Raw genomic sequence first — 12,983 nt, 5'->3', positions numbered from 1 at the left:
GATGAATGTCCATGGGAACTGTTGGCTATTGGGAAAACTCAAACAAAGGAACACTGAACACTGACTGATGAAAACAAAACTGTCAATGAAAGTCAATGAAAGTAAAACTAAAGATGATTGAGTCCAGAGAACTGTGACACTTGGATGTTTAAGTCATTCAAACTAAAATTACATTAAATTGACTTTAAAAATGAGTTGAATCTTGTATAACTTTGTTTATTTTGATAAGTTAAAGAAATGTAAAAACATATGTTGTCATAACTTATCGATCAAAAGATTTTTTACAGTGTACGTATTCTGTCAGGAAATTTGAATAAAAGATTAAAATCTAACAATTACCTTTGTGATAGATTAAATGGATTTTGGATTGACATCAGAGTGCAAGTACTTTTTGCTCCGACAGAAACTCTGAAAGGAAATACCAATGGATTATGAGAGAATGAAAGTGTGAGGAAGGGAGATGGCGGACCCTCTCCAAATTCTCTTCAGCCTTCCTTTCTTGCCTTCAGACAGGGGTCAAATTGAAGGCTATTTTCTGGAGGCCAGAGCAACTACACATAGAGTTTCAATACAAAGCTTTGTAAAAATCCATGTACTCCTGTTTGACATGTGTTAACCTGGCATCTGTTTTGGTTTATATCCTTACATGACTCATCCTTTATCTTGGTGAGCAAAGTATAAAAATAATATTCATATTGCCTGTTAATCAGGTCAAAAAAGTTACACCGAAACAATGTTAATGGAGGGTTGACAATTCCGTGCTTGACAGTTTTTGGGAGTTTTATAGCTGTTGTTTGTCTGATTGTGTGTGAATTTGCTTTATTTCTAGAGTGCACTAAAAGGACCCGGAAAGACTGGTGGCTGTGGTGTGAGGTCAAATTCCTATGCTAACTAATGACTTAATGGATATAATTGTTAACCTCTTCCTTTGCCTTGTTTGAGATTTGAGAGTATTGGCATTATGATGCTTTAAGAAGTTATTTAGGAGATTATTTTTTATTTTTCTTACCTTTTCAACACCTTTCAAAACCAATCTGTGTGCACCTAAACCTGGTTGTAAGACTAAACTTGACATAAACTGTAACCTTGTCCCTCAAATTGTTTAGTTGATTGGAATGTTGTTCCAGGATCAACAGAGATGTTCATCCAGGAACATGTTGCACTTGGTGAAATCTGCATTAGGACAAAGTGACAGGATCCTGACATATCTACCCACCATGAGAATACGTTTAGATGCATAAACCCGATGAGAATGCAAATATGTCTGTCAATTTAATAAAATAATTTGTGATTAATCTTCAAAATGAGATTTCAAACCAGTATTTAGTAACATTTTAAATATTGGGACTATTTTTTATGCAGGTTGCCTGCTCTTGAAGCACCAATTATGCATGAGAATGATGCCCTTTTTTTCTTTTCTTACAAACAAGTGTTATATGACCAGGCATAGCTTTGATTAGATGAAATAATTTAAATAGACCAATCCATGTTTGGTGATTGTGACAAGATGGTGACTGCAGTAGCTGGATTCTCTTGCATGAGGAGGTAGGAGCAGAATTTGGTGCACTGATATGCTTCAAGGGTGGTGTAATTATGGCAGACATTGTTGTTACCATTGTTAGATTCTGCTGTATTTGGCCGAGCAGTGGTTTGGGTGGCTCGCCAATGTATTAGATGTCTCCAATACATAAAATAAGTAAGCTTGACCAGAGTTCTTGTGGGGAGAAGAATTTATTGAAGGTTTGTAGTGTAGCAGTCCTTCAGCAGTGATGTTCGCATGTCGCCCTTCAACAATCTTAACCCAAAGTTCTGTCTGTGGGACAGAACTTTATACATGAAGACATAGCCTATGGCAGGGGTTCTCAAACATTTTGGAGCCAGGGACCCCTTACGGGGGAAAAATATTTCCAAGGACCCCCTCATATTTATAACAGTGACTGAGCCCAAAGTTAATGTGGGAGCGCTTAATGAAATGTTTTGACACAAATAGTCTTCACCCAGGGTCGTATGCAGGGTTTTCGAAATAGTGTACTGAGGTGCCAAAAGTGATCTTGCTAGGGGGTCCAGATCCCATGCCCCCCCCGCCCCCGCCCCCGCCCCCCCGAGGAATTTTAGATTTTCTTGATCTACACATGCATTTTAAGGTGTTTTTAAGGCCAAAAAATGGGATAACTATAGCTTTAAAAGCATGTCAGTGGGCAGTGGAATACATTTTTTGTCAAGTAGATGACAGTTTAAATTTTACAATGAATGATCCACATACAAAATGGAAATGCAGAATGTATAAGATTATTGTTCACATCACATCAAAACACAATCACATATTCCAAACAGGAATGGCCTTAAATGAGAAATGTTTCAAGGATTATTTTGCAAAGATGTTAAATTCCAATATTTGAACACATTCGAGGTACACAAATAGTAGGCCTATAGTACAGTAATAATGGCAAATTATGTTTAATAGGTGCTTGTGTTGTTAAATTGAGCTTATATCCACTGTAATTAGCTAAAAAAAAATAATGTTAATTTCATCCTGGACACAGTATGTTTCTCTTGACCTGTAGCTGGGAGAGCGGGGAACAAAGTAATGCTTTTTGACTTTCTCAATATGTGTAAATTCACTTGGGGTTCAGAGTATTTATTTTTTCCCACATTAATTTCACACCTGTCTAGATCTTGTTTAGCCTACATCTTATCTCACACTTTATGACCGAATAACTGAAGCGTCATGCGGAAATGCGCATTTTGACATTGACGAGCGCTGGTAGTCTGCTGAAACCGCTCAGATGAGAAGGTCAGTTTATCATCGCGATGTTTAATATCCTTGCAGCGCCAAAATTAGAGTTTATATTAGGCAATTATTTCAAAACTTTCATTATATAATAGGCTACACATTAAAAAAATTACAGAGGTCCAGACCTGCACGTATCAGCATCTTCACATGTGGAGAAATGAGAACAACAGCAAGTCGACGGTATCATGATTGACCGTCACTGCCTTCATAGTGCACAACAGACAAATTAAATTAAGCAGAACTTTTTATAAGTTCGGTGTGTATTTTATTTTGATAATGAATAGGTTTTGATGTAAAATTAGCAGTGCTAGAATTGACATAGCCTATTGTGCGCGCACGCGAGACGCCGGCGCGAACACTTGGATTGTTTCCTATGCAGTGGAAACAAAGGAATACTCTTATTTATGGTCATACAGATAAGAGTACATCATTCAAAACGGCAAAATGTCAATTTTTTATTTGTGTGTACAGTAAAAATGACTACAAAATGTCATGCCTTTTAAAAATAAAAAAAACAACAGGATGCCGGTTCTGCCGTCTCTGTCTCCTACTGGCGCGCGTGCCCAAAAAACGACCAAAACACAGCGAATACTTGACGCACAGGCATAAGAAATATAGATAGATTATCTATCTATAGAAACCTTTAAAGGCATACTTTTTTATTATTTGACATTAAATGCATTAGGCCGATAAGTCACTTTGGAATAAATAGCAAGTTTTCAGATGATAAAGAAAACATGACTTATAGTCATGGAAAAACGGTAGGCTGTTATAAATTATTTCGCGGACCCCCTGGCTATCGTTCACGGACCCCCAGGGCTCCGCGGACCCCACTTTGAGAACCACTGGCCTATGGGCTACAACAATAGAAACCTGTTAGGACCTCCCACAGGAGATCGATCTAATTTGCTAATCCACTCTGATTCTTTGTCATTCACACCAATCAGTTTCTGTGGGCCATACATCTGAATGGGCCATTCATCTGTATGGGCCATTTGGCACACACCTTTGCAGACATAGACAGAGTGGATTACATCTGAGGCACAGTAACAATGTAATTGCATCTGACTATAGTTACCTGAAAATACACATAATCTTACAATACCTCATCTGATCATTTTTGATCACAAAACAAACTTCATTAATCATATATACAGCATGCTGCATACAGGCTCCATTACTTAAAATGACAGGATAAGAGTTCATGGTGAAACGTTGCATTCTCTTGAATGCTTGAGTCATCTGGAAGCTTTTATTTTGGAGTTGTGATCTTTTGGAAGTGGCGGATAGTGTTGTGTTCTGTGAGTGTTCAGAAGTTTTCATCTAGGTGGCCAGTGCAGTCTAAACGTTGGATGTCTTTGCTCATCCTCTGGAACGCTGGAACACCTGCAATCACACAAAAGAGAAACAGGGAACGTATCTTTGCCAAGGAAAATATTTTAAACACATTGTTCCTAACTGCCTGAAAAACTGTCCCTATTAAATATTGGCAGGACACTACTGTGTTTATCAGTGGTTGTATGTTTATGTCTTCGTCCTCAGGCGACAAGCTAGAGCCTAAAAACCCTAGTCCCGCCATATCTGGACGCTGATAAACACTACTGCCATCTATCCCTCGTCTCTAGGCAGATGTTTCAAATCCCAATGGCTCACGTCTGTCCACTCATCTTTTCTCTGCACCTTAACTGTTTCATCAGTTACCATGAGATCCTGAAGGCTTTCCCTCTTGGATTTGAATGGTGAAAATTGATTCTTGGCATTGTGTTTTACCAGGCTGAGTCTTTCATCAGTTTGGGCAAGGCTGTCAGATGTTAGATTTTCATTGGACATGGGCCAGCCTGTGACATGTTCAAAAGGGCATAGTCCAATTTCCTCGTGGTCATCCTTACTGCATTGCTTGTCATTATGCAGTTTTGTTTTAGTTTCCATCACTGATGGCATTTGTTTTCTGTATGCTTCATCTTGATCAGTTTACATGGCAAAACTTGCTGAAGTTGTCTTAATGCCACTGTATGTGCACCTCTCTCCTTTACGCCTTGTATAGCAGCACCTTCGACTAGGACATCACCTTTGGCTTCAATTGTTGAGACTTCTGTGTATGCTTTTACCTTTGGGGTGGTGTCTTCATTTGTCATTTTTGCATACACATGGAGTTCATCAGTTGTCGGATGAGATGTCACTAGTTGGTGCTGCAGAGAGAGGCTCTTCAGTTTCCCTGCGGCTCAACAGCTTTTAGCAGAGTCTGTTTTTGTTTGGCTGTCAACTGCTGAAACCTTCTCAAAAGGTTGTCCTCATCATCACTTTGATGTTTTAAACTCAGCTTGCAATCACGAACCCAGTGTCCTTCTTCGTTGCAGTACCTGCATCTTCCTTGAGTTTTTGACTGTCTATTATCTTCATTTTCTTTGTGCTCATTCCACATTGTCCTGTTGTTGTATGACATTGTCTTTGATCGCAATGCTCTGAGTTTGACTTCATGTGTTCTTTCAATCTTTGCTGACCACTCAACAATCTGATTAAAAGATGTTCCAATGCTGTCCAAGTCGTCATATTTAATTTTGAGGGCTTTTGAAACTTCAGGTTTCAGTCCATTTACAAAAGCAGTTTTCAGAGGCATGCTAGTGTCCTTATCAAGATCCTCGCTGTCATTTAAACCAGCATGTTCCAACCAAATTTGTCTGAAGCGTTCATCGAACTCTGCAACACTTTCTCCAGTCTTCTGCATACATGAGGTAATTCTAGCCCAATTAACCTCTGCGGGTTTCAGTTCAAACAAGAATGTTCGTACAGCTTCCCATCCAGCCTCGATGTTTTCTTGAAACTCACCAATCCTATTTTCGACACTTTCTGTTAGTCTCTTTTGGTCATTATCCCTTAAGTTCACATTAGCAATCATTACTCCATCTAGTGGATGTAAATTGTAGATTTTCTGTAAGCGTTGAAGAAATTGCCAAGCTTTCCGTGGTTGCTTGTACACGTCTGGCAATTCTTTTGACCATTTGTCAATTTGATCTGGAGTAGCAGGTTGGTATGTTCTATATGGAACATATTTCTTAATAGTTTTTTTTAAGATGCGGGTTCGTCTTTCGCCTTCCTCCTCATACTCCTCCTCATTGTCAACTTCAATTTCAGTCCTTCTGTTCTTGACAATTACAGGAGCGAGTCTAACCTTTTTGTTCTTCTTGGTGACATGAGCATGTGTCTCAGGTTCAACATCACTGTCATCAGGGTTCCCAGTCGAGCTGCTGTCACTTTCTCCTAGCAGATAATGACGTTGTTGATCCTCAATCTTCTTGAGGTCTTTAAATGGGTAGAGTGACCCTTTCTCTATCTTGCTGCTAGATTTTATGGGAGTTTTTTGTCCAGAGCAGTCTTTTAATTCCAGTTTTGTGGAAAGCAACTTAAACAGCTTGTCATTATCATTTAAGAGTCTTTCTTTGTCCTTCTTTTCATTCTGCAATTGTTCAGCCAGTGGTCGAACCTTTGCTTTCTCTGCTTTGTACTCAAGCTGTGATTTGTCAGTCTCACACTTCTGTCGATGCTGTAGAATTTGTTTTACCAAAATCACAGACAAGCCATCTCTGTTGGAGTTTGTCCTTAAGCGCTGCATCTTTCCATAAGCCCTCTTAATGTCCGGCAAGGCCCATATTCCACTCTCTGAGTGCTTGATGCCATACTTCTGGCACATGTCATCATGGCACTTCCTTAGTCCCAGCCTTTTGCCCAAATATGCATTCAGATTGTCCATCATCTGATCAATGGTAACATTTGGAGGTTTTGTTCCATGTCTTTCTGTTGTTGGCCTCAGTGCAGGGCCATTACCATTTTTTAGTGCAGACTCAGCCATGGCAAGTACAGGAGAAGTGCCCTCCGAGGTGTTGAAACAAAACAAAAAGTGTTAGAGCCGTTAAAGGTGCTTATTTAAATTCTCAGCAGTCTTTAGACTGACCATTTCAGTTACACAGACAAGTCATTAGTTTACTTACTCAGCTTAGTTTTCAATACTACATTCAAAACAAAACATTCACGTTTAGGCTAAGTTTCTTTGTTTCATTTCTAGAAAAGAAAACTCTGATTGATAAGACTTGTTCAGTTCTTTCTGAGCTCTAACCTGAATTGGTTTAAATTTGTCCTTTAGACATTAGACTTTCAATCTTTCTGCATCTTTCATCAGAAGGCAAATAAACTTCTAATTTCTAACACAATTAGAATGTTTAATTCAAAACTAAAATATTGGTTTCTGAATTAGCATCCAGTCAAGAATTACCAATTCTTGCAGCAACATCAGTCCCAAACATTATACAGTTTCTATAATTTCTGGACGAACAGACTCCAAAAAAGAAGGACCAAACATTATACTATATTTCAATGGCTCCTACGGATTCATGAGAAAGGCCCAAAGAAAAGACCAAACCCTATACAGTTCCTGCAATCTCTGGACGAACGGACTAAATTGTTTCTTTAACAATTCCTACAGACTCCAGAGAAAGGACCAAACTTATACAATAGCTCCTACAATCCCATGAGAACGGACCAAACCTCTTTCTTAAATGATTCTTAGAGACTCAAGAGAACAGGGCCAAGCTATACAACTTATTTCTATAGCTCCTACAGTTTCAGGAGAATTAACTAAATAATTTAGAAGGTTCCTACAGACTCATGAAAAAGGCCCAAGCCTAAAATTACAGTTTCTGCAATCTCTGGATGAACGGACTAAATTGTTTCTTTAACAATTCCTACAGACTCCAGAGAAAGGACCAAACTTATCCTTTATTTCAATAGCTCCTACAATCCTATGAGAACGGACCAATCCTCTTTCTTAAATGATTCTTAGAGACTCAAGGGAACAGGGCCAAGCTATACAACTTATTTCTATAGCTCCTACAGTTTCAGGAGAATTAACTAAATCATTTAAAAGGTTCCTACAGACTCATGAAAAAGGCCCAAGCCTAAAATTCTCAAAAATACACAGTATGTGTGACTACACTACAAATCTTTACTGGTCTACTATTATTCTTTTCAGAAGATGTTCTTTTAGAGAGCTGATAAGTTTCACTCACCAAATTAGGATCTTTGAGACAGGATCCAGTTGATTCAAATAAATTGTGTCCACAGATGCAGTCTTTTTGAACTTTAGATACTCGACTTGTTGCAGCTGGTGAGTTCTTGGTTTACTCCTTGTTGCAGTTGGTGAGTTCTCTTCTTGTCAGTCTCTCCTGGCTGGCTCTCGCCAAATTGTTAGATTCTGCTGTATTTGGCCGAGCAGTGGTTTGGGTGGCTCGCCAATGTATTAGATGTCTCCAATACATAAAATAAGTATGCTTGACCAGAGTTCTTGTGGGGAGTAGAATTTATTGAAGGTTTGTAGTGTAGCAGTCCTTCAGCAGTGATGTTCGTATGTCGCCCTTCAACAATCTTAACCCAAAGTTCTGTCTGTGGGACAGAACTTTATACATGAAGACATAGCCTATGGGCTACAACGATAGAAACCTGTTAGGACCTCCCACAGGAGATCGATCTAATTTGCTAATCCACTCTGATTCTTTGACATTCACACCAATCAGTTTCTGTGGGCCATACATCTGAATGGGCCATTCATCTGTATCGGCCATTTGGCACACACCTTTGCAGACATAGACAGAGTGGATTACATCTGAGGCACAGTAACAATGTAATTGCATCTGACTATAGTTAACTGAAAATACACATAATCTTACACCATGCTGTTAGCAGTGTGTTTGTCATTTCTTCTTGTTAAAAAAACAAGAGATCACATGTTTACTTGCATCTTGGCAGACAAGTTCACTTTTCTGGTGCCCTGCCCCCTGATTATCTTAATCCTCACTTGCCCATGTGGTAGGTAGCCCATGCATGAGCTTTAATGTTGTTGATGACTCATGATAAACAATGTCTAGTTAGATTAGACTACAATCAATTTGAAGGCAGGTGTGAAAAAGCTTTCAGAAATGTGATCAGTCAGTGTCACATTATAAAAGCTCAAAATAAACTTTCATATCTGCCTTTATCACTGCTAAAGTGATTTGTGTGTGTATGGAGAAAGTAATAGCAAAGAATTGGCATTTATAGCTTAGAGGTGCCTTAAAAAATATAACATGCTACACATTGTTATGGTCATAAACATGCTGACCTCCTTAGCATCTTTATACATTCACTTACACACACAGAAAGTGCTGCTGATGGGCTTTACTGCTTTCTCACCTCATCCTTATTTTATCCTGTCATCACACACAGTGAGAATGCAGAAGTGTGTGTGTGTTGGCGTAATAGTGCTACGCCGAAACATGCAGAGGCAGCCTCCAGGCCCATCATTCCTGTTCTGCAGATCTTGACTGAGGTTGACATGATTTGGTTATGCAATAATCACAACAGATCCAAAAACCTTGCAGGCCTAGCACATACACGCACACCAAATACTCAAATATCAAACCACTTTTCTAACCTTTTCAGAGAGATAACTGTGAGGATTTTGTTTTGTTCTGCTTAGTTTCATTGTGTTTTGGCTTGATTCTGTTCTGTTTCTGGTCCCTGCATTTGTATGTTGACCCATGGTGCATCTCAGTCAGCTCCCTTGCTTCGTTCTTTGCTTCGGTTGTGAATCATATATTGTGAATCATATATATATATATATTTATATATCCTGTTCATGAATTCAGGCAATGGCAAGGACGGTAAAGGACACTGGCTCACTACACATTGGGACACTTGGACACTTTTTCTTAGCTACATGACAATGTCCTCATTGTACAACATGATTACTGGAATTTTTGAACAACAGATGAACTTATATCTATATGACATAATTATTAATTATAATTATAATTATATATATTTTATTTGAAGTATATTATGATAAATACTTTGCTTTTTACAATACTCGCAACATTTAAGCTGTAAATAAATTAGTGTTAGCTAGATTATGTTCATTACCTGCCTAGCGATGTATGTTTATGCTGAAATATAATACAATATTTGTGGTTTGTATTTAAAAAAAACATCAGTCATGTGTTGTTATGTGTAGTGAGTTTGCTCACGTGATTTATGTTTTGCACTTCAGAACTTCTGTAAAAGGAACATAGTGAGCATTGATTCTCCCTGGTTTTCACGGTGTATTGTGTAACTTTTTAGGGAGCGAATGTTTAAGTACACTAGTAGGATTTTGAAATTGAGACAGCCCTTAAAATGGCCGACTCCCTGATCAGTGCCTACTTTGGGCTGATTACCCCATGTTTCCTTGTGTGTGCCAGTTATTCACTTATTAAGTTCACCTGTTGCTCATTTACTTTCCTCGTTTACCCCTGTGTTTTTACGTTCTCAGTCGTGTTATTTAAACTTTGATATATATTCATTTATACCCAGAGGGCCAACTTTGCATTTTGTCTATAATAAAAAAAAAAGGAGAGACAGAAAGATTGAAAAGAGAAAAAAAACTGTGACGCCTGCAACACTTTTTGCTTATTCCCAATGTCCTTTTTAGTGATATGATACATATTCAAAATAGTTTCGTTATTGTAAATAATTAATAATTGTGGTTCTAAGCAAATAACAGGGAAAAAATTTTTTTTTCTTAATTACAGCACACAGCAGTGACAGTTAAAAGCATGAAGCTATGCATTCAAGGAACAAAAGTGCTACTGAAAAAACAAAATCTGTAATTTGTCAGTTGGCTCTCTTTTTTGTCTAGAGCCCTGCACAGCGAAATGTTCTATAAATAAGAGCCCTGACATACGAATAGCAGATCCAAATGTTGACCAAATGTATGTGATATTATAACTGCACACAGGTAGGGTATAAATAACCATTCCCAATATCCCATTCATGTTTTTGAAATTATCCAATAGATTAGTCTGGATTTGGTTCTTTATGAATACAATAAAATGTCATCCTTTGATTTATGAATCTTTGCTTAAGCTTTGTTCAAACATGGTGAAAAGGTACTCAGAAATTCCTCTGGAGTTCTAAGATGAGCAAAGAAAAGCAAGACTGATGGAAAGATAATCTTGTCTTGTACAGTCTTGAGAATCCACTTTTATGAGGAATCTTTGGAAATATCATACATCTGCTGTTAAGGAGCACTATGATGAGCACTCAGAGGAGGAGAATAAATGTGCTTTTAAAATGTTTTACTTATTCTTAGTAATTAAATGCTCTGTGTGAATGGCCCCTTAAATATTTAAATTAGAAACAAAAAGGGTTTACAGTCTGATGTCACAGAAAAACCTTCCAACAAAGAACGTTTAATCTTTAGAAACAAACGTGTGCTTTTAAACACCCCTACATTGGCCTGAATAACTTGCAATGAAACATATGGTTTGAAGTATGTTTTGATTTTTGATATTATCCATTTTAAAGATAATTTCTTTTCAAAAGTATATAGCCATGTGGAGCACATAATAACATTATGTTTTTTAATCTCTTGTTGTCTTATTTGTCACAGTTGTCTGCTGTCTTCATGTCACGTGTCTTCATTAGTTCATCTGTAGCACCTGTCTTGTTAATCATCATCTGTTTCACCTGTCTTCACTCATCAATGTTAATCAGTGTATGTATGTTATTTCCCTTCAGGTCATTCAGTCTTCGTCTGTGCTACTTTATGTTTAGCGTGTGTGGGATCCTTCTGCCTATCTGTATTCGAACGAGTTGTATTGTATATTGAAAGTAAAAGTTAATGTAATTGGAACTTTGACTTTGCCTTCTTCTGCCTACACCACGCTGTGACAATATTATTGTAAGTGGAGGAAAACAATATGGTGTCCCCTTGCAGAAGTGCAGAAATAGCATTTATATTAATTTAATCTTCCTTCTGAGGTTTAGGACAATATTTGGCTGATACTATTTGAAAATCTGAAATCTGAGGGTGCAAAAAAACACCTTTAAAATTACCCATTTATGTTCGCGATTGTGGTGCATTCAATCACAAAAATAAATGTTTTATATATTTACGTTTGGAAATTTACAAACTATCTTCATGGAACATGATCTGTCCTAATGATTTTTGGCATAAAAGAAAAATCGATAATTTTGACCCATACAATGTCGGCTATTGCCACAAATATACCCGTCCGACTTGTGATCCAGGGTCTCATACAGTAACAATGCAACAATATATTGTGGTGTTTAGCACTTGCCTTGAAAACTTTTAAAGACCTATACACACTGAAGCTGAGGGCTGCACCCACGAAATCTACACACAATTATGCTGAGACTTGTCCACTGTAATCTCCCACTTTGTTTTAACATGCAAAAAATGCCAGCAATGCTGAGAGCTGTATATTATTAACCAAAGTCTCTCAGAAGGTCAGAGCTGACGACATAGACAATCATTATACAGTATTAGTGTGTTTATGAGTGGATTAAGATTAATGTAGGTATAGTGGAATGCCATTGGTAGAAAGAAACTAATGCATAGTCTGTGCGTTGCAAGCTGAACATTTAAGATGTTGCTTTTTGTTTTGCTGTCAGTTTTTTCAATTACGCCGTCACTGAACGCACTTAAATCACACAGCTAAACAAAGCTACCATATGCAGAAATTTAGATGACAGTTTGACCATAGGCATGGTAAAAAAAAAAAAAATTATAAAACAGATTTATTTTGAAATCTTAAATATTTAGAAAACATGGCCTAATTGAAATTAAATGAAAATGTGTTTTTATTAGTTGTATATTACATGCAAATTGTATCACCCACATTCCAACATAATTAACATAACAGATTCAAAGAAAGGTTCAAAGATCACACTGATCTGAACACAGATACACCCACTGTCCCTGAATAATCACTACTGGCCTGGCAAGATGCTTCTGTGGCCGTGTAAACAGGGCTTTAAGCCATGGAGCACATGCCAGAGAAAAGGAGCAGAAGAGAGAAAATGAAAGAGAGAGAAAAACGTCTAGGTTACGACTGTAACCTCTGTTCCCTGAGAACATGGAATGAGACACTGATTCGATGACGCCATTGGGGAACGCCCTCCACGTGAACCGGTGTATGAAAAGCTATCCAATCACGGCAATCGAATTTGACCGGCGACAGCCTATGACGTCACTACTAGTGCGACCCGGAAGTATAAAAGGGGCGCCTAGAGAACACGTCATCCACTTTCGTCTGAAGGGACTGTTCAGCAGGTATCCCCGAGGCATGGCTAACAACGCAGTTTCTCGTTCCCTGTTCTC

At 38.0% G+C, this 12,983-nt stretch overlaps 1 protein-coding gene across 1 annotated transcript; it reads right to left on the bottom strand.

Moving 5' to 3' along the window:
• Positions 1 to 1,715: 1,715 nt before the first annotated feature.
• Positions 1,716 to 8,262, bottom strand: LOC143740122 (uncharacterized). The gene has a single exon (XM_077232192.1). The coding sequence runs from the start codon at positions 6,639 to 6,641 to the stop codon at positions 5,001 to 5,003; it is 1,641 nt and encodes a 546-aa protein (XP_077088307.1). The 5' UTR covers positions 6,642 to 8,262; the 3' UTR covers positions 1,716 to 5,000.
• Positions 8,263 to 12,983: the final 4,721 nt, after the last annotated feature.

This window comes from Siphateles boraxobius, unplaced genomic scaffold, assembly GCF_051911475.1.
Source record: "Siphateles boraxobius isolate OS27281-9 unplaced genomic scaffold, OSU_SipBor_1 17, whole genome shotgun sequence".
Lineage (NCBI taxonomy): Eukaryota > Metazoa > Chordata > Actinopteri > Cypriniformes > Leuciscidae > Siphateles > Siphateles boraxobius.
This window is presented reverse-complemented; position numbering and strand designations above follow the sequence as displayed.